The 18,412-nt window shown below is 33.4% G+C and overlaps 3 protein-coding genes and 1 non-coding gene across 7 annotated transcripts; all 4 read left to right on the top strand.

Annotated features, from left to right (window-relative positions):
• The first annotated feature begins 1,958 nt into the window (after positions 1–1,958).
• XPL1 (S-adenosyl-L-methionine-dependent methyltransferases superfamily protein) lies at positions 1,959–6,536 on the top strand. Of its 2 annotated transcripts, none has more exons than XM_028059896.2 (12): positions 1,959–2,199; positions 2,292–2,440; positions 2,938–3,075; positions 3,187–3,330; positions 3,438–3,581; positions 4,132–4,242; positions 4,338–4,479; positions 5,221–5,501; positions 5,626–5,787; positions 5,909–5,962; positions 6,056–6,130; positions 6,233–6,536. In XM_028059896.2, exons 1-12 carry the CDS (start codon positions 2,190–2,192, stop codon positions 6,329–6,331), a joined length of 1,509 nt encoding a protein of 502 aa, XP_027915697.1. In that variant the 5' UTR covers positions 1,959–2,189; the 3' UTR covers positions 6,332–6,536. The 2 variants fall into 2 exon arrangements, with proteins under 2 accessions (XP_027915697.1, XP_027915696.1); XM_028059895.2 differs by having other exon boundaries at positions 1,993–2,199; positions 2,280–2,440.
• Positions 6,537–9,561: 3,025 nt separating this feature from the next.
• On the top strand, positions 9,562–12,003 carry LOC114176744 (uncharacterized). 2 transcript variants are annotated; one of them, XM_085671205.1, is made up of 2 exons: positions 9,562–11,480; positions 11,833–12,003. In XM_085671205.1, exons 1-2 carry the CDS (start codon positions 10,001–10,003, stop codon positions 11,913–11,915), a joined length of 1,563 nt encoding a protein of 520 aa, XP_085527331.1. In that variant the 5' UTR covers positions 9,562–10,000; the 3' UTR covers positions 11,916–12,003. The 2 variants fall into 2 exon arrangements, with proteins under 2 accessions (XP_085527331.1, XP_027917685.1); XM_028061884.2 differs by lacking the exon at positions 11,833–12,003 and having other exon boundaries at positions 9,566–11,725.
• On the top strand, positions 11,588–18,151 carry LOC114176745 (protection of telomeres protein 1b-like). 2 transcript variants are annotated; one of them, XM_085671207.1, is made up of 11 exons: positions 11,588–11,916; positions 12,010–12,132; positions 15,180–15,316; positions 15,594–15,783; positions 15,990–16,054; positions 16,227–16,315; positions 16,503–16,784; positions 16,865–16,941; positions 17,040–17,098; positions 17,209–17,364; positions 17,601–18,151. In XM_085671207.1, the coding sequence occupies exons 3-11, from the start codon at positions 15,230–15,232 to the stop codon at positions 17,826–17,828; spliced, it is 1,233 nt and encodes a 410-aa protein (XP_085527333.1). In that variant the 5' UTR covers positions 11,588–11,916; positions 12,010–12,132; positions 15,180–15,229; the 3' UTR covers positions 17,829–18,151. The 2 variants fall into 2 exon arrangements, with proteins under 2 accessions (XP_085527333.1, XP_027917686.1); XM_028061885.2 differs by lacking the exons at positions 11,588–11,916; positions 12,010–12,132 and adding an exon at positions 14,544–14,743.
• LOC114180006 (small nucleolar RNA snoR113) lies at positions 14,808–14,894 on the top strand. Its single transcript, XR_003603584.1, has one exon. It is a non-coding gene; the product is annotated as a small nucleolar RNA snoR113 (small nucleolar RNA).
• Positions 18,152–18,412: the final 261 nt, after the last annotated feature.

Raw genomic sequence — 18,412 nt, 5'->3', positions numbered from 1 at the left:
AATAATTTAAACATCATTTGATCTATCTAACCTCAATCATGGAATATTTGATACTATTACTATATTTCTCATTCTATGCAAGCAACATCTCTACTTTTAATGACTAGTTATAATGAGGAAAAAGTTCATACCGTAGGAGTTATATATAGAATATATTCTTTACAATGTTTTATTTTTATTTTCTATTACTATTACTATTAATATTTTTATTTCATGTTTTTTTTTTATATGATCTCTTAATTACGAATTCTTGTATAGAAATTACGTTAAAATACAGTTTTGTAAATTGTCGTAAGCTTTGTCATTCAAGATAACCGAAGGAAAACAGAGTAAGTACTGTGTATGATGTACATTTTCACTGTATTAACATTTTATTAACTAAATTCCATAAATTAACTGACTTTAATGTATTAAATTATACTCTAATTTTAAAATATTAACATTCAATTGTCTAAATATTAACAGCTTTCTGGAATAAACTTCTCTTCTTCTTTCATCTCATGATGTGAATTCTCTTTTTGGTGATAATTTGGGTGTGCAGGTAGTAATATTTGGGGTGCAGAAAGAAAAATAAGTTTCTTGGACTTCTTAAATAAAAACTTCTTGAATCTAAACGGGCTTAGTTGTGAGATGTTGGTTCTTCTTCTTTATCCTACCAAAGAAGAGAGAGAAAGCACGTGACTGGAGGCATTAAAGCATTCAAGAATATATATATATATTTTTTTTTGTTTCAGAAGCGTGCATTGCGTGACGTGCAACGTGATATTTTCAGAGGATATCACATGGAGCTTTGGTGGGACATGGAATCACCACGTGGCCATATATGATTGACAGAATCAGATCCCAACAGATTCATTTCACGTGTGTACCAAACATTTTCTTTAAGTCAAGTTGCCCCTTAACTTCTCATAAACAAAATAAATAGTGCCGAAAATATATTAATATCATGATTTTAAAAATTAATGGTTTAGAGTTTTCTTACAACCATTTTACTTTCTGCTGTTATGGGTTTTTGCACATAATTACCAAGAGAAATATAAAAAAATATCCTCTTTTTTCTAATTACCAACCAATCTTTAACTTTTTAGTTACAATGTTTTATTTGATAGAAAACCAGTACTTTTTTTTAAACTAGATTTTACTCTACCTTGCCACAATCATAATTACTAAGGGGTTATAAGTTCCACTTCCATGTAAAAAATGAAAAAAAAATAATTATTACCTACATTAGTTAGCAACTTGCAAATTTTAGATTCATTTACAAATATTATTGTTATTTAACTTTGAAAAGGGTTTATTAATATACTGTTTTTTTAATAAAATTTAATCATTTTAAGTTATGTATGTATTATCGGATAATTTTCTACACAGTTGTCTAATATGATTTTATTGTTTTATTCCATTAATATATTACGATGATAAGATGATTTTTATCAGATTTTCTAGTATAATATTTTATACGATCAAGGTAATATTTTTTAAAAACTAAAAAAAGAAAACTCACGTAATGTAAAAAGAGATTATGATTAGTTTTATAAAAACAAAGAAGAGATTTGTGTAAATTTTCTTATAAAAGAAGATTACACTTTTAAACTTCTTTTATGGCATAAAAATTTGATATTGGGTGAAAAGTGACATTAATCATAAGTTTAGTGTGAGATTTGGGAGTTATAATAGTTTTACCGATATATATATATATATATATATATATATATATATATATATATATATATATATATATATATATATATATATATATATATATATATATATATATATATATATATATATATATATATATATAAAGCTCGTTGTCTATACAAAATAAACCTATGATTTTTTTTTTAATTTCTAATAAATTTTAATCACTAAAAAAATTCTCTAGATTTATTTTATTTTTAGTTAAATAAAGAATTATGAGAAGAAGATTATATTATTGTAGGGTAAATGAGTTTATTTGATAGTTTTTGTGAAGACGGAAATGGGAAGTGTCATATATAGGGATGAAGCGGCGAAAGAAGAGATAGAAAGGAAAGTAGGGTAATGCAGCAAAGAGGGAGAGGTAACAACCGAAGATCGAGGAGTTTCTCAAGGTCTCGTCTCGCTATTGAAGGCACTTAGCCATCACAACACTTTCTTCTCTCTGTTTTCTTATCTTCTGCTCTGCTCTGCTCTTTGTATCTTCGACAATGGCTTCAGGTGAGATCGCCGTTTTCCCTTCTTCTTTCTTTCGATTCCATTTGGAAGATTTTGAAGTTAAGTCATCGTTTGGGATTGAGTGTTCTGTGCAGGAAATGGAAATGGAAATGGAAATGGAAATTGTGTGAATGAGCGTGACATTCAGAAATCGTACTGGGTTCAACATTCCGCTGATTTGTCCGTTGAGGCAATGATGCTCGATTCCAAAGCCGCTCATCTCGACAAGGAAGAGAGACCTGAGGTATTCTCTCTCCCTCTTCGCCTCTCATATTCTTTAATCGTTGTTTCACTCGTATTGCAATAACATCATGCGCATTTTAGAATATTCTCCTTCAACTTGATCTCTTATAGATTTGATCTGTTCGCTCCTACAAAACCAACAACTGTTCTACTGTTCTCTGTCTTTTCTCCCTGGTCTTGAAAACTGTACGGGTTACACTTTGAACTGCAACTTTTATCTTTTTAGCAAAAGTGATCACTGCTTTGCCACATCCTTGCTTTAGATCCATCTTTTTTACATTGCTAAAATATGCTTCTGAAGTAAATTTTCTCTTCTTCATACTGCCATATTTGTGTTTCTGGTTACAATAGTGAATTAAATTGGTACTTTATCCTGTTAATTTTGCTTTGTATCACAAGCAGCAAAGTGGGTTGCAAAATTCTGTGTACATTTTTTTTCCTCTTTAAGCTGTTCGTGCTTTTGCATGCAACTCAACTGTTTTATTTTTATTTGCCTAGGTACTTTCCCTATTACCACCATGTGAAGGAAAGTCCGTTATAGAGCTAGGAGCAGGTATCGGAAGATTTACTGGTGAATTGGCTCCGAAAGCTGGTCAGTTGCTTGCTGTGGACTTCATTGAGAGTGCAGTCAAGAAGGTTTTGTGGGATTTGTCTTTCTGAAAATGAATATGGTTAATTAATGCCAATTTTATGCATACTCGCATCAGGAAGTAACCTCAATCACTTGTCTTTCACAATGTTTTTCAGAATGAAAGCATCAATGGACACCACAAGAATGTCAAATTTCTCTGTGCTGATGTCACATCTCCAAACATGTCTAATAGTATTTCTGAAGGATCAGTTGATCTGATTTTCTCGAATTGGTTACTTATGTATCTTTCAGATAATGAGGTCCGTTTTGTTTATTTTAGAGAATATAAGTTTGCAAAATTTTCATGATTCTTTTCTCAATGCGGGCCTTCTAGAGTTACCCTTCTGTTTTTCTCTTTATCCCTCAGGTTGAAAAATTGGCTGAAAGGATGATCAAATGGTTAAAAGATGGTGGGTATATATTCTTCAGAGAATCTTGTTTCCATCAATCTGGAGATTCAAAGAGAAAACACAACCCTACTCACTACAGGGAGCCTAGATTTTACACTAAGGTCTGTTCTTCCGAGTGTGGTTACATCTCATCCTTAGTCTGTCTGAATAAAAATGTGCTGGACATCAACATTGGGCTCATTTGTAGCGTATTTTAAAGTGCAATTAAACTGGTTTAGTGGGAGTCTTTGTGGTTGGAAATGTGGACCATGGATCGTGGGTTCCTTTCCAAAAATTGTAGTGTCTGCCTCGTGTTAAATTCTTTTCAAACTATTATTTCTTTTAGACAATGTTTGGGTTAAGTAGTCATGGATAAGAAGGGCCCAGTCGATGTGAACCATTTCGGGTAAGTTTAACTAGTGAAAATTTACTGAAAATAATATTTTACATGCTAGCAACTTAAATCAAACTCAGCTGAAAAATTGTCTTAAAACAGATGTAATTCCCTGTTGCAAGCAAAAAAGTCTTTGATCCTTTATGCCACGGTTTCATGATTTTTCTGTTTTATGTATACTTGGCATAGATAAATAGCTTTCTGTATTTAGAGGAAACAACCTTCTACCAAACCTTGGTTTTGATGACTTGGATCTCTCAACCCTTTCTCTCATGCAGGTTTTTAAAGAGTGCCAAATGAGTGATGATACCGGAAATTCCTTTGAGCTGTCTCTCATTGGCTGTAAATGTATTGGAGCTTATGTCAGAAACAAGAAGAATCAAAACCAGGTAATAAAATTGGGATTCCATTTCTTGCAACATATTATTGTTAATTTCTGCTTATCCAATTGACTGACTATATCTGTGTACAATTTGTTTCATAGATCTGCTGGATATGGCAAAAAGTTAAGTCAGAAGGCGATAGGGGTTTCCAACGGTTCTTGGATCGAGTTGAATACAGTCATAAGAGTATTTTACGATATGAACAGATGTATGGTCCAGGCTTTGTGAGTACCGGTGGACTTGGTATGTCTTACGAATTTTCTTTCTTGTTTTGCATTGCTAGCTTAGAGATCTTTCCTTTTCCCTTAACACTGATATGGTAGTATGATCTTCCTTGACCATCCACAAGAGCGATCTCTTCTCATTTACCCACTACACAAAACTAGCTGATTGCTATGTAGTGATTTGCTCCATGACTACAAGGTCTTGATAATGGTAGCATTGATTTTGGATCTGTGAGAGGGACCATGCCGTTCAACAAAGAGTTGTTCATTATTTCCTCCTTTTTTCTTTTTCATTCTGAAATGTAGTCTATCAGTGGTGAAATGTTTGTGGTGACCGCGACAGCTCCTTTTAGTTTAGTTTTTTACTTTTAGACTATTTCATAAACTATTGCAAAATGTGGCATTTCATCATTTTTCTTTAATATATTTTTGTTATAGAGATGTATAGTTATACTCTTTTGATTAAGAAATTCACTTGTTATGAACATATTTATGTGCATATTTTCTTTTCTCTCTACTACCATATAGGAAGTATAGTTTTTTTAGTAAAATTATTTGAAGATCTTACACTGTTGATCACTTAATGTTCTAATTTGCTCTCATTCTTAGATTGCTTAATATTGTATCATACTTTGGTATTTTTTTCTTTTTTCTTCTGAAAATCGTCATGTTCACAATCTTTGAAGGTTAGGTGCCGTGTGTTTATCATAATTGTCTCTATATATCTTAACCTATGATGTTCTGCTTCTGTGGTTGGCAGAAACGACCAAGGAAATTGTGACAAAGCTAGGACTAAAGCCTGGTCAGAAAGTTCTGGATGTTGGTTGTGGTGTTGGGGGTGGTGATTTCTACATGGCTGGAAATTTTGATGTTGAGGTTGTTGGCATTGACCTCTCCATAAATATGATATCCCTTGCCATTGAACGGGCTATCGGACTGAAGTATGCTGTTGAATTTGACTGCGCGGATTGCTTTAAAAAATCGTATCCTGACAATACATTTGATGTAATCTACACTCGTGACACCATGTTACACGTCAAAGTAAGGGGCAGGCCATTTTCTTGTTTGATTGTCGATTTTAGTAGTGTTATGCGTTACACCTTGAAATACAGTAAATATCAAATGTGATATGCTGAGAAACCAACATTACTCTGGATCAATACAGGATAAACCAACATTATTCAGATCATTTTACAAATGGTTGAAACCTGGAGGAAAAATCCTGATAACCGATTATTGCAAAAGTGCTTCAAGTCCGTCTTCAGAATTTGCTGAGTACATTCAAAAAGGAGGATATTATCTCCACGACATGACAGCGTATGGGAAGGTATTGTTGGCTGTGCTACCAATGACATCATCTGGCTTCTCTTTCACCGATTTGGTTTCAACCCAAATCATGTGTTAACTTTTCCTCCTATTGACAATCTTCTTTTCTAAATCATTTTCAGATGCTGGAGGATGCTGGATTTGGTGATCTCATTGTTGAAGATCGAACTGATCAGGTTTTTCTGATCTTATGATATACTCTGCGTAGTATCTGCATTTTTTTATTGTGATTCTAAAGTACTAATAGCTTTATTACTTGTGTGGTTTAGTTCGTGAAAACACTACAGAAGGAATTAGATGCCCTTGAGAACAAGAAAGACGATTTCATTCGTGACTTCGGCGAGGTGGGTTTTTCATTATGTTGTCAAGATAGTTTTTGTGATGCGTATTTTATGGCATTTGTTTCTATGTTAAAAAACATTTACGTTTGGATTCATTGCTTTCAGGATGACTACAATGAAATTGTCGATAGATGGAAGGCAAAGCAGAGCAGGGGTGAATCTAAAGAGCAGATGTGGGGCTTGTTCATTGCCAAGAAAAAATAACATGCTTTATTGCTGCCATTTGTCTTGTTCTATCTATGTTTAGTTTCTGTGTGACTCTAGTTTTCCATGTAGTTTGACTTTTTATGTTATTCTTGGTTTAAATCCAGAGCTTTAGGATGATAACTTGGCATTGGTTTGAGTAATTCGTGAATCTGCCAGAATAACGCCCATTTTATTTGGATAAAATTACAGTTTTGAGCGTGAAGATGTTGGAGAAAATCATTTCCCCACAAGGCGAACGTTTAAATAAGAATCAAAAGAAATATTATTTTCCAAAATAGTCTTTTAATAAATAGATGTTTTGTCTTGGTGGTGACAAATAGTGAGTAATGTGGTTTGACGATTGAAAGTCTTGAATTAGTACAAGAAGTAGGAACTGGGAATGGCGAATGGCACCGGTGACTGGGTTTTAGAACAATTTGAGTTTGCTTGATTGGGAAATCCTGGTGAGGTTCACCTGACTAGATTTTATTTATAAATGCGACTATATAACTATTCTGCATGAAGCTGGTGTGAAAGATGACGTAGAAGTTAAAATATAGAAGTTTAAATATACATTTGGTCTTTATTTTTATTTATTTTTATTTAATTTGGTCATCATTTTCGTTTTGTATTTAATTAGGTCTTTATTTTTTTCAAATTTTGGTCAATTTGGTCTTTTAAATAGTTACAAAAATCAATTTTTATCCCTTGCACCAAGTGATGTACTTGAATAAGTCAAACCAGATAGGCAATTAGGTGATCACAAATAGTGAGTAATGTGGTTCAAAAACTTTAATTATTTAAACAAAGTTAGTAAAAATGACTAAATTGACCAAAATTTAACGAAAATAAGGATACAATGAAAATGATGACCAAATTGAATAAAAACAATAGAAATAGGGATCAAATCTATATTTAAGTCAAAAATAAAAACAATCATGGAATTTTTTTTTTTTGTAAAGTATGTTAATTTGAAACCCCCACACACATTTATAATCGATAACTTTTTGTAACCTAAAAATCACATTGGATTGTGACATGCTCGTCAATTCTCGTGCCATTAAGGTAAAAGACATTACAGTTTAGAAAGCGAAAGTAGTATATATGGGTGATAAAAATTATAATCCTTTTTTTTTAGGCTTAATTACTCAGATCATACCCATTTTGGTTCGAAAATTTCAAAATGGTACCCACTTTGAACTTTGTCTCAATTTAGTACCCAATTTTGATTATAAGGATTACTAATCCTTAACTTTTCGAGGAATCCTTCATCAGTGGTCGTGAATGATCTATTTTTCTCAATCTCTATGACTTGTTCCTACGGAACCGAGATCGAAAACATTAAGAATAAGAAATAGAACCATCTGATTTGATTCGTTCTCAATAGCCACGAGATGATCATCTTAGGGTGATCCTTTTGTTGACGGATGCTCCTATTATACCCGTAGTCTCTGAAGGATGAGAACCAACTATGTAGCATCTACATCGAGAATTCAAGTATTGTATACGTCATTAGTCCGATCCTTTGTAGGAACTACCCGTAATAACGAACTTGCAAAATGAATCTGTTTATCGTAAAGGGATTCGTTGTTCCTGACTTTGCTTCACCTTAATTGTTATTTGAACAAGTAAACCCTCTGTTAAGTATTCACAAACGGCGTTAACTACCTTGTCACGTGTCAGCCTCTAGATTTTTTAATTTTTTTTTAATTTTTTTTAATTTTTTTTTAAAAAAAAAAAATTACCACGTGTCAAATCCTTGATGTGACACGTGACAAGGTATCGCCACGTGTCAAGGTACCTGACAAGTGTCATTATCTTCATTTCAACTTAGTCCCCACATGTGTCTATTTGTTTCAATTTAGTACCCATATATATTTATTGGTTTCAATTTAGTACCCAATTTATTTATTTTAATTTTGTCTGAATATTTTTTTACAAAATAGATAAATATTATGTCTCCCTTAAGACCATTTATTATTTATATAAATGTTATATTTATATTTGTTATTAAAAATGACTTACAAATATGTTATTCATGACTTTTACCATTAACTTTAATATAAATTTCAATAAGCTCTTAATTTTACAACTCATTTTTAGTAACAAATATCAATATAACATTTATATAAATAATAAATTTTGTCCTAAAAGAGATACAATATTTCTCCATTTAAAAGAAAAATATTTGAATAAAATTCAAACAAATAAATTAGGTACTAAATTGAAACAAATGAATATATATGGGTACTAAATTGAAACAAATAGACACATGGGAACTAAGTTGAGATGAAGACAATGACACTTGCCAAGTACCTTGACACGTGGCGATACCTTACCACGTGTCACATCAAGGATTTGACACGTGACAAAAAAAACATTTAAAAAAAATTCAAAAAAAAAAATAAAAAATTTTAAAAAAATTTTAAAAAAATTAAAAAAAATTAAAAAATCCAGAGACTGACACGTGGCAAGGTAGTTAACGCCGTTTGTGAAACGGATGGTACTACATTGATGCAATAATCAAAATTGGGTACTAAATTGAGACAAAGTTCAAAGTGGGTACCATTTTGAAATTTTTGAACCAAAATGAGTATGATCCAAATAATTAAACCTTTTTTCTAACCTTAATACTCAGGTATATACTACACGTTTTGATTGAGTTTTAAAGTGAATTGTGTGATATCGATGTCTTTTTCATTTTTGGAAAATGTTGAATTTACAATTGTTAGTAGTGTGTGTATTTTGTTGTGAAATTCCTTTAATTTTCAAAAAAGTTGTGTTCATTTGCTCATGATTGTTAACGCGCTAGGAAATGTCTTTTAGTGTTCTAAAATTAGTTGTTTATGGCATGAGAAATTGAATATTATTGAATACTAAGCTAAGAAAGTGAGTTAAAGGATGTGTAATGAATGTCTTAAATTTCAATTTTTTTAGTGACATTTATAAGTAGTATTGAGATCATAAGGGTTGACTAGAAAGATACGTTGTATGAGGACGTCATGGAGATTACCATACTTTTATATTAGAGAATCATTTAACATTTAGTATACACATAAACATAAATTAAAATAATTAGAGTTTATTATTTATATGAGGTAGCAGCGAGTGAAATGTGATTACATAATGAATTTATAAAAACTTCATTAAAATAAATATTAAACAATTACATAGTCACAAGTTTTATTACATAATGAATTTATAAAAACTTCATTAAAATAAATATTAAACAATTACATAGTCACAAGTTTTATTTATAAAAAAATAAATGAACTCAATTAATGCCATAAATTTTAAACAAACAGTAATTTATAGATCAGAACATGGTATTGTTGTGAATTTAAGAAACTTGGAGCGCACGCCATGGTTCCTTCGTTGTTCCTCTACGCAGTTCCTTGGCCGTAGAATGAAGCTGCTATTCCCGTCACCGCCGCTCACCTCCACGTCGAGCAATGCAACGGGAATCTTTCTTTTCTTTTTCCGTCACTGTTCCATGCGAATCCAATCAATGGATTCCCATTTTGCCCCTCTCTCTCTCATTCCCCTTCTGTCGTCGCCGCTAATCACACATCCGCTCGCGTTTCAGCTTCCGATTATCACAAGATAACTTCCAACGATATATTTCTTTCTTTCTTTTGATTTGATTCATGAATTCTTTTTCTGTAAGAAAGGGCGAAATCTGTTTCCATGAAGCCTGCCGCAGGGAAGCCTGGTTTTCTCAGCAATGTACTTGTACGATTACTCCTCTTCGGTGTTTTAATCGTCATCTTACGCTTCTCTTACGTCGTCACCCTCGCCGGGGAGTCCTGCGCTCTCGGCGGCTTCTGCTTTTTCTCACCGTCGCTCAATCTTGCCATCGCGGGAACCAGGTCCGGCTCTCTCAACGCCCGAAGCGCCGTGACGGAATCGGAGCGCTACGCCAGCAAGGACTGGATCAGCGGCGTTCAGTTCTATTCTTCCGTGTTCCAGAACCTCATCGCAGGCGGCTTCCTCTCGCCGGCGTCGATGTCGCTTTGTGTGGAGACGTCCACCGGCCGCGATGTCCTCGCGCTGCGGGAGGTCGGCATAACCAACGCCGTAGGGATCTCGAAGAAGGCGTCGCCGCCGCTGGTGAAGTACGGTGAGGCTCGCCGGATTCCGTTCGCGAACGGCACGTTCGACTTTGTGTTCGTCGGAGAGGGCGCGCTCGAGAGATCTCCTAGGGCGGCAGTGTTCGCAGCGGAAGTTGCGCGGACGCTCAAACTTAAAGGGTTTGCCGCGTTCCATGTAAAAGCCAATGACACTTACAGTTTTAATTCATTCGTTGATTTGTTCAGTTTTTGTTGCAATGTGGTGAAAATAAACAACGTGTTAGGATTTGATTCATCGATGCCTCACATTAAAGAGCTCATTGTGAAGAAAGAGCGTCATGAAATCGGTTCCGATTCCTATTCCAGTTCCAAAGGAAAATGCTCTGCTCCAGACTACAAAAAACAATTGGTTAGAAACGCTGAGGCTCTAATTGAAGAGGAGCCACTGAAGCCATGGATCATTCTCAAGAGAAACGTGAAGAACATACGGTACCTTTCTTCAATGGTTGATATAAGTTTTAAGGGTAGGTATGTGTATGTTGACGTCGGAGCTAGAAGCTATGGTTCTAGTATTGGAAGTTGGTTTAGGAAACAGTACCCGAAACAGAACAAGACCTTTCATGTGTATGCAATTGAGGCTGATAAAGCGTTTCATCAAGAGTATGGCTCGAAAAAAGGGGTTACTCTGTTGCCTTACGCTGCATGGGTGAGGAATGAAAGTTTGGTGTTTGAGATTAACCGTGGCCCTGGGGAGAATGTTCAGGGTAAGGGCAGGGGAATGGGGAGGATTCAACCATTGCAGTCTTCAGGTGTTTTTGATGGTGGTGACGTTGAGAAGATTCCAGGATTTGATTTTGCTGACTGGTTGAAGAACACAGTTTCGAAGAATGATTTTGTTGTGATGAAGATGGATGTGGAGGGTACTGAATTTGATTTGATTCCCAGGTTATTTGAAACTGGGGCTATATGTTTGGTGGATGAGATTTTTCTTGAGTGCCATTACAATAGGTGGCAGAGGTGTTGCCCTGGACAGAGGAGTCCCAAGTATGATAAAACTTATGATCAGTGCTTGCAGCTCTTCACTTCTCTCAGACAAAGTGGGGTCCTTGTTCATCAATGGTTTTAACTTAGTATAATTTCGTGATGGGTCATAGCATTCTTTATTCATATTATTTTTATTTTTACCTAGACATTAGACAAGAGAGGCAGAGACATAATCCTGTGTGAAAATCATTTCTCTACAACAATTGAATTTGCTTCACGTGTCTCTTCTTTTGTCTGTGTACATATAGCAAATAATACTGTAAAGTTTAATCTATTATTTTGATGGTTCCTTTTGTCAGATTATTGTTGAACAATTTTAGTGCACTGTGTAATAAAATAGTTGGGGATATCTAGTCAAAATGTTCTTTAAATGAAATGGAATTGGGTTTTCCGTGGCTGTAACAGGAATACTGGACCATAGTGATCTGAGACCAGAAATCATTGCCACAGGTCATAATTTCCCGAAATTGTTTTCAGGGCACATATAGTGTATGTAAAAATATTGCTCACAAAAAAGCTGTTTGTATGAATTTGATTTTAGGTTGCATCACATGGGATGATGGGTTTGATTGTTCTGTGTAGGAAATGGTGTGAATGAGCTTGACATTCAGAAATCACTGGGATCAACATTCCGCAGATATGTTGCATGACGCAATGATGCCCGATTCCAAAGCTGTTCATCTCGACAAGGAAGAGAGAACCAAGGTCTTCTCTTTCCTTGCATCATTTTAATTATTTTGTAATATTATACGCACTGCAAAATATTCAATTACGTTATCCTTCAACTTGATCGCTTATAGATATGAATCTGTTCGTTAGAACCAAAACAACAATTCTTCAGGTGTTCTGGTAACAAGTTTTTCTAGTAATGTGATGTGTTTTCTCCGTCTGTCTTGAAAATTGTTCGCGTTGCACTTTTGACGCATTTTATATATTAAGATGCGGATTTCGACATTTGGAAAACAATTAGTTGTTGAAATTTGTGCTTTCAACAGGTAAACTACAGAGAACGCTGATCAGTATGGGTGAGGTGGAAATAGAATGGATCCTGCCAATGCTAGACAATATTGAGGAGAATTTAGAACACTCCCACATTAAGATATCGAAAAAAATATATTACTGATATATAACATCTGATTTTTATTTTCATTTGCAATAGAATGATATCATAATAGGTGCTTATATAGACACTAGTTAACAAGCACTTTCAGGTCCTAACATTGATAATCAACTTAGCAAATTAGCAAATTTAACTACCCATAATAACATATTTAGCTACCAATTACTTAAATTACATTTCAATACTTCCTTTAAATTCAAATACTCTAAGCCTCTGTTTGTTTCTGGGTGAATACTGTTCATGCAAATGGACTCAACATCTTTCACAAGTGTTCAATTCTATAAAATCTCAATGTTGTAATTGGAATATAACCTGTTTGTAGTTTTGTACTAAACTAACCACGAGTTCACTTTCTTCACGGAATCATTTAAGAAATATAACTTTGCCTTATGTGACACTGAATTTGTAGTCAAACTTATGGATATTTTGACATACAGAAAAAGCAAGCACAACTTGTTTCTGAACACTACGATATTAATGCTTTAAGAAATTTGAACAAGTAAGTGCATCTGTTCTTTCTCTCAACTTTGTCACTACACTAATCTGAATAAGTTTCAAATTCTCCTTTACAATGTAAACACCAATGCCTCCTTAGGAGTCTCACACTTGTGTCCCTTAAGGTATCTTAACATTTTTTCTTGCAACAATAATTTCGGAAAACTGCCAAACTTCCTTAGCATTGATTAGAGTCATGACATAATATTTAGCTTCAGTAGGGGAATGAGAAACAATACAATGATTCCTACTCTTCCAATAAGCAAGAGAGTATCATAGAAAAATGCAAAAACATGTAATAAACTTAAAATTAGTAAGGTCAGTAGCCCAATTAACATCAAAATAAGCACACAATACAAGGAAGATTATGAGGAAAAAAGAAGGCTATGAAATTGAATACCATGAAGATATGTAGAGAACAATTGTCCAATTCACTGTATAGCAAGAGACACAACAAACTGATTCACAACATGCACAATGTAGGCGAAAACCTAACTTATAATAAATTGAAAGTCTATTTCTTAAGACTTAAACAAATTATGAATTATGGTTAAGAAGAAACATGAATTTAGTGATTAAATAAACTCCCAAACACATAAAGAATAATGAGCAGATGAAAATTAATAATCATAGGAGATGATTAGGAAAGAATAATAATATCTTGAACCATAATCATACCGTTATCATCTTGCAATTCTCAATTTTAATAATATTTACAACATTAACAGTCATTTTTTAAGGAAAATCAACCCTGATGAATTCAATTTTTGTGGGTTCTTTTATAAAATGTAATAAGATTCAACCAATGCCAAATAAAAATCATGTTAAGAAAATCTCACTCTCAATCTATTTCTTTCACAAATAAACCAGGACTAGAAATGTAAATAATATTATTGATTCGACGTTTTTCCAAAAAGTTTATTAACCTGCATTCAAATAAACATCCAACTTTCTAGAATGCAAAAAGTTATTCGAAAGAAGCATTTTAATTTTCCTTAAAGTTTCAAAAAATTGATTAGTTATACTAAAAAGAATTAACCTCTTTTTGTTAAACTTATTTCCAAATGGTTTGGTTCTAAAAGAAATTTCTATCTATGTAAAAAATTTCTATTAAATTAATATGTATTATGCAAGAAGTGGGAGCATTAACATTGAAATTTAGATTGTTAATATGTACAAGATAATAAATTTTCCTAGAGACAAGAAATTGTAACACGCTTTTTTTAATGGAAATTAAAATTGGAATGTGAGTCAAGTTGAGGTTCTTCAATAACTTTTTTTTCCACGCGGAGAGTGGAATACAGAAAGGAGAAAAAGAAAAGAGGAGAGAGAAACGAAGACGGTGATAAGACAAAGAAGACCACATCCACATCGTAAAAGCTGAAAACAGAGAAAACGAACAGCCAAACATTACTGTTTTAATATAATAAAAAAAGGCATTTTTGTTTTTACAGTTTCTAATATAATAATAAACAGTAAATAATATATTAAAAGAAGTTCGGAGGGAAGGGAAAGGAATTAAATTGGTTTGCTTCGGGGTTTCGCGACTCAAACGGTATCCGAGAATGAGTAATAGAAAGAGGATCAAGTTGGGTTTGACGTACTCGTCACTGCGAGATGTTTCTAAATCTGTGAATCAGAAAGTAAATGTGATCGGCGTCGTTCTTGAAACGTCGTTCGCAAAGGAAACGACGGGCACGGGTAAACTTGAATCCTAAATTTTTTCATCTCACTATATAAAGTTTGAATCTTTCCGACTTTTAACTGGCAATGATGATTAAAAAGGCCGTACTTACGGCTGTCATTGGTAGTAGATTGATGAACTTTATCGTGAAAGTGTGTTCTGAGCTAGTATTTTTATTTTTTTCATTTTCCTTTCATTTTTTGAAACAATGTTGAGATGGGGAATGAGGGAAATATATAGGAAAAGGAGAGGAAAGTTTGAAGCTTGGTAGAAAAGAAAATTTTTAATTTTTGGTTTGTTAAGTTAACTTTTTTATTCTTACGAGCTTGTGCTTTTATGGGTTCCGTTAACTTTGATGAATATTCTTAGTCTCATGTGTGTTGTTTACTCTAGGTTTCATGCCTCTCGCGTGTTATTATTAACATGTAACATTTGTTATTGTATATTGTGCAGATGAGTGTTGTATCCTCAGAATCATCGATGATACACATCATGACGTGAGCATGTCGGTTAATGTTTTTTCAGAAAATATTCAAAGACTTCCCCTTGTTGCCGCTCTTGGGGACGTAATTCAGCTGATTGATTTTGTGGTAATTTGTAATTGTATTAACTTTTGTGTATAGAGATATGTTTGCTTTTGTTTTCTGGTTCTGTCTTGGCTTTTATATACATGTTTATAATTATAAACAGACATGTTATATCATAATTCTACAAATAACCGAAAATACTGTGAGTAACAACTCTACGTTCATTTGCTTCATAATGTGGAAGTTGAATGGAACTTGGAAGTAAACTTCACAAAGTGTAGAAAATAGATAGATAAATTTGTTCCTTTCTTTAATGAACTTTTTTCTTATCTTTTTTTAGGTTAACTTACATAACGGGGAAGTAAACATTGTTTACAAAAAGAGTTCATCATCATTTGCTTTGTATAAAGGCAAAGATGGTGATGATTTGGATCCGTATCAAGTTTCGTCGAGATTTTACTTAAGACGTAAAGACAAAATGCTTATTGATAGAATGAGAAAATGGCTGATCAATTTCAAACTTGTTGAAGGTTCTCTATTATTTCAGCTTTGATGGATCTGAATTCAGTTTATTTGTCTTTAATTTCTGTAGTCTAATATAAACTTAATCTGCACATGCATATATACACTCAGTTACTTCTAACTCGTGGTTGAAACTTGAAAGAACTCAATTAGCGTAAACTCTCTTATTAGTTTATTATTAACTTCATCTAGTTTTCTATTTTGAACTGTGTAGATTCCAGTAAATTTCCAATGTTCAGAGAATTTAAGGAAGACACTTATATCAATTTGGCATGCAAGGTAATTAAGCTGTTTTCTAGTTCTGATATTTTGCATGAGTTTGAGAGTTCCTGATATAAATACAGCAATTAAAATGTGTGAACTTTTTATAAGATTGGGTATTACTTTTAGTTGTTACCATACCAAGTTGTTGATTTGTCTTCATACTTTTACTTTCTTGTTTCATGTTAAGATCATATACCACAATGAGACTGCCAATGATGAATTGTTTATCTTTGCTTGGGATGGTAGTGATCTTCAACCAAATGTCATACGATCAAAGTGAGTTGATGCTATTTTACTTTTATGTTCAACTTCTTTGTCTATGTACCAAATGCTACCTTAGATTGGAGTAATGTTTATTTCTCTTAACTAGGTTTCATAATATTGTATGTTTTTTGCGCAAGTTATAATATTTTAATTTGTGAGAGGGGTCTAATATAAATTTTATTTGTTTTCTGAATCTTAGTCTGGAAGATGAACTTAAACATTCACTTCCTTTACAACTTGAACATTTGCCTTTGCCAAGAGGGATTTTGTGTACTTTTCCAACCATGGGATCCATCATCAGAATAACTTTTGAGCAAGGTATTCACAAGAGTCACCTTCACCTCCTATGTGTCGGTCAATGGGTTAAATTTACAAATTTGCGTCTCAAGGTGGATGATGGATTGTGGCATGGGATTTTCACTCTTACCACAAAAGTTCGTTATGTACAAAATGAAGATCAACTTATTTTAGAACGCCAAAGGTGATTGCTAATTTAGTTGAGTCTATATGGTTTATCATTTTGATGAAAGTTATTTATGTCTCTTATGAATTTTGGACTAGGTTGTCTGATGAACGACTATCTTTGATATCACAAAGAATGCATGATTTAAGCTTCCCTCAGCCTTTATCAATTACAGGTATTTCATTCTTGACACACCAAGTCTTTGATTTGTGAATGTTAACTTAGATTTATCATTATCTTCTTGGATGTCACTAAGCTTTATTCTTACCGCAGTGAACTATTATAATCGTATGACACCCGTTACCTTAATGAGTGTCCTCACTCATTCGGAGGTATTGTACTCTTAACATCAAACTCCTTTTTTCTTGATGCTATTTTCCTTTGAGCATTACTGTTGCCACTCATGTTTATAGCTTAATTCTGCTCAATTCTTATGTTGAAGGTGACTGCTATATTTAAGTGTGTTGTTCGAGTGGTAGCTGCAACGCCATATCAAGCTGAACTTCTCTGCTCTCCTACGACCGGAAGATACAACATGCGGCTAACACTGGAGGATTCAACTGCTAGAATCCATGCTTATGTAAGCGATGAGGATGGGGTAAGAACAAAGTTTGACTTGACTGATTTTAGGATCCTTTTGGCACCAATTACACCCATGCACGTAAATGATGTTACACTTTACTATTCAGTGGCTGTTGTTGATTTCGAATTGTATTCTTCGCAATTATCTGTGCTGGTCTTGCAAAAAAAAAATATTTTTATGTATCTGTTTATTTTGTTTGCATTCTGCTTAGCTGTTTTTTTTTCCTTGCTTGTGATGATTATATATGACAGGAGACCCTTTTTGATGGTTATCCCGGACCTGAAAAGGTGAGAATGAAGTTGAAAAAGTTACTTGGAACATCGGACAGTGATGGTAGCAATGATGGGGTAAAAGGTGCTCTAAGAAATCCACCTTGGGTTTGTATTTGTCTCAAATCATACTATCTCTCCAAAGATGATATCTGGGGCAGTAGAAACTTCAGAGTATTTGGCACCAAAATTATGGAAGATTCATCGTAGAATGGATATGTTGTTATGAACCATGTTTTTTTGCTTCCTTTTGAAGGAATACGTGGGGAAACCAGAGGATCCTAGGAGATTCACAAAACTATATTTTGATGAGAAAGATGAAATGATTGATCATGTGTATAGAAAGCTTTGGAAACCTTTTTGGCAGTAATCTTCCAGGGCTGTATTTTTAATGTGAATATGTGAAATGTACATAATGTACAGATTATGTTAACAAATATAAGTATATATGACATTGTTACTGCTAGTGCAGATTAAATGCATTTTTGAGAATGGATAAGAATTTTATTTTTGGATGGTTCTAAACTGTTTCAGATTTAATTGTTTTTATGCACTGTAGTTTTAAATAATTATAAATGAATAATATAATCTCTAAATAGATGTTATTTTAGTATGATTTGTGTGCTAGTGTTTATTTGAATGTGTGTTAACATAAATTCTTTCTCTACAAATTAGAATTGATATTTTGAATGGAAATGGTTTTAAAGTTAGTTTTCATAGAATTCTTTCTCTTTAGATTTTCTTCAAATAGGGAAGTTTCTTAAAATTTCTCAGTCCTGTCTCCTTTAATACAT

Source organism: Vigna unguiculata, chromosome 3 (assembly GCF_037176805.1).
Source record: "Vigna unguiculata cultivar grain cowpea cultivar isolate G323 ecotype 2 chromosome 3, ASM3717680v1, whole genome shotgun sequence".
NCBI classification, from domain to species: domain Eukaryota; kingdom Viridiplantae; phylum Streptophyta; class Magnoliopsida; order Fabales; family Fabaceae; genus Vigna; species Vigna unguiculata.
The sequence above is the reverse complement of the archived record's forward strand: the minus strand, read 5'-3'. Positions and strand labels throughout refer to the sequence as shown.

Excerpts from the sequence above, each read along its gene's own strand:
- XPL1 (XM_028059895.2), top strand. Across the intron at positions 4,243-4,337 it reads ACAAGAAGAATCAAAACCAG|ATCTGCTGGATATGGCAAAA; the intron begins GTAATAAAATTG and ends TTTGTTTCATAG. Across the intron at positions 5,502-5,625 it reads ACACCATGTTACACGTCAAA|GATAAACCAACATTATTCAG; the intron begins GTAAGGGGCAGG and ends GGATCAATACAG.
- LOC114176744 (XM_085671205.1), top strand. The coding sequence starts at position 10,001 with ATGAAGCCTGCCGCAGGGAAGCCTGGTTTTCTCAGCAATGTACTTGTA. Across the intron at positions 11,481-11,832 it reads CTTCACTTCTCTCAGACAAA|GAATACTGGACCATAGTGAT; the intron begins GTGGGGTCCTTG and ends TGGCTGTAACAG.
- LOC114176745 (XM_028061885.2), top strand. The coding sequence starts at position 14,608 with ATGAGTAATAGAAAGAGGATCAAGTTGGGTTTGACGTACTCGTCACTG. Across the intron at positions 15,784-15,989 it reads CAATTTCAAACTTGTTGAAG|ATTCCAGTAAATTTCCAATG; the intron begins GTTCTCTATTAT and ends TGAACTGTGTAG. Across the intron at positions 16,942-17,039 it reads TCAGCCTTTATCAATTACAG|TGAACTATTATAATCGTATG; the intron begins GTATTTCATTCT and ends TTCTTACCGCAG.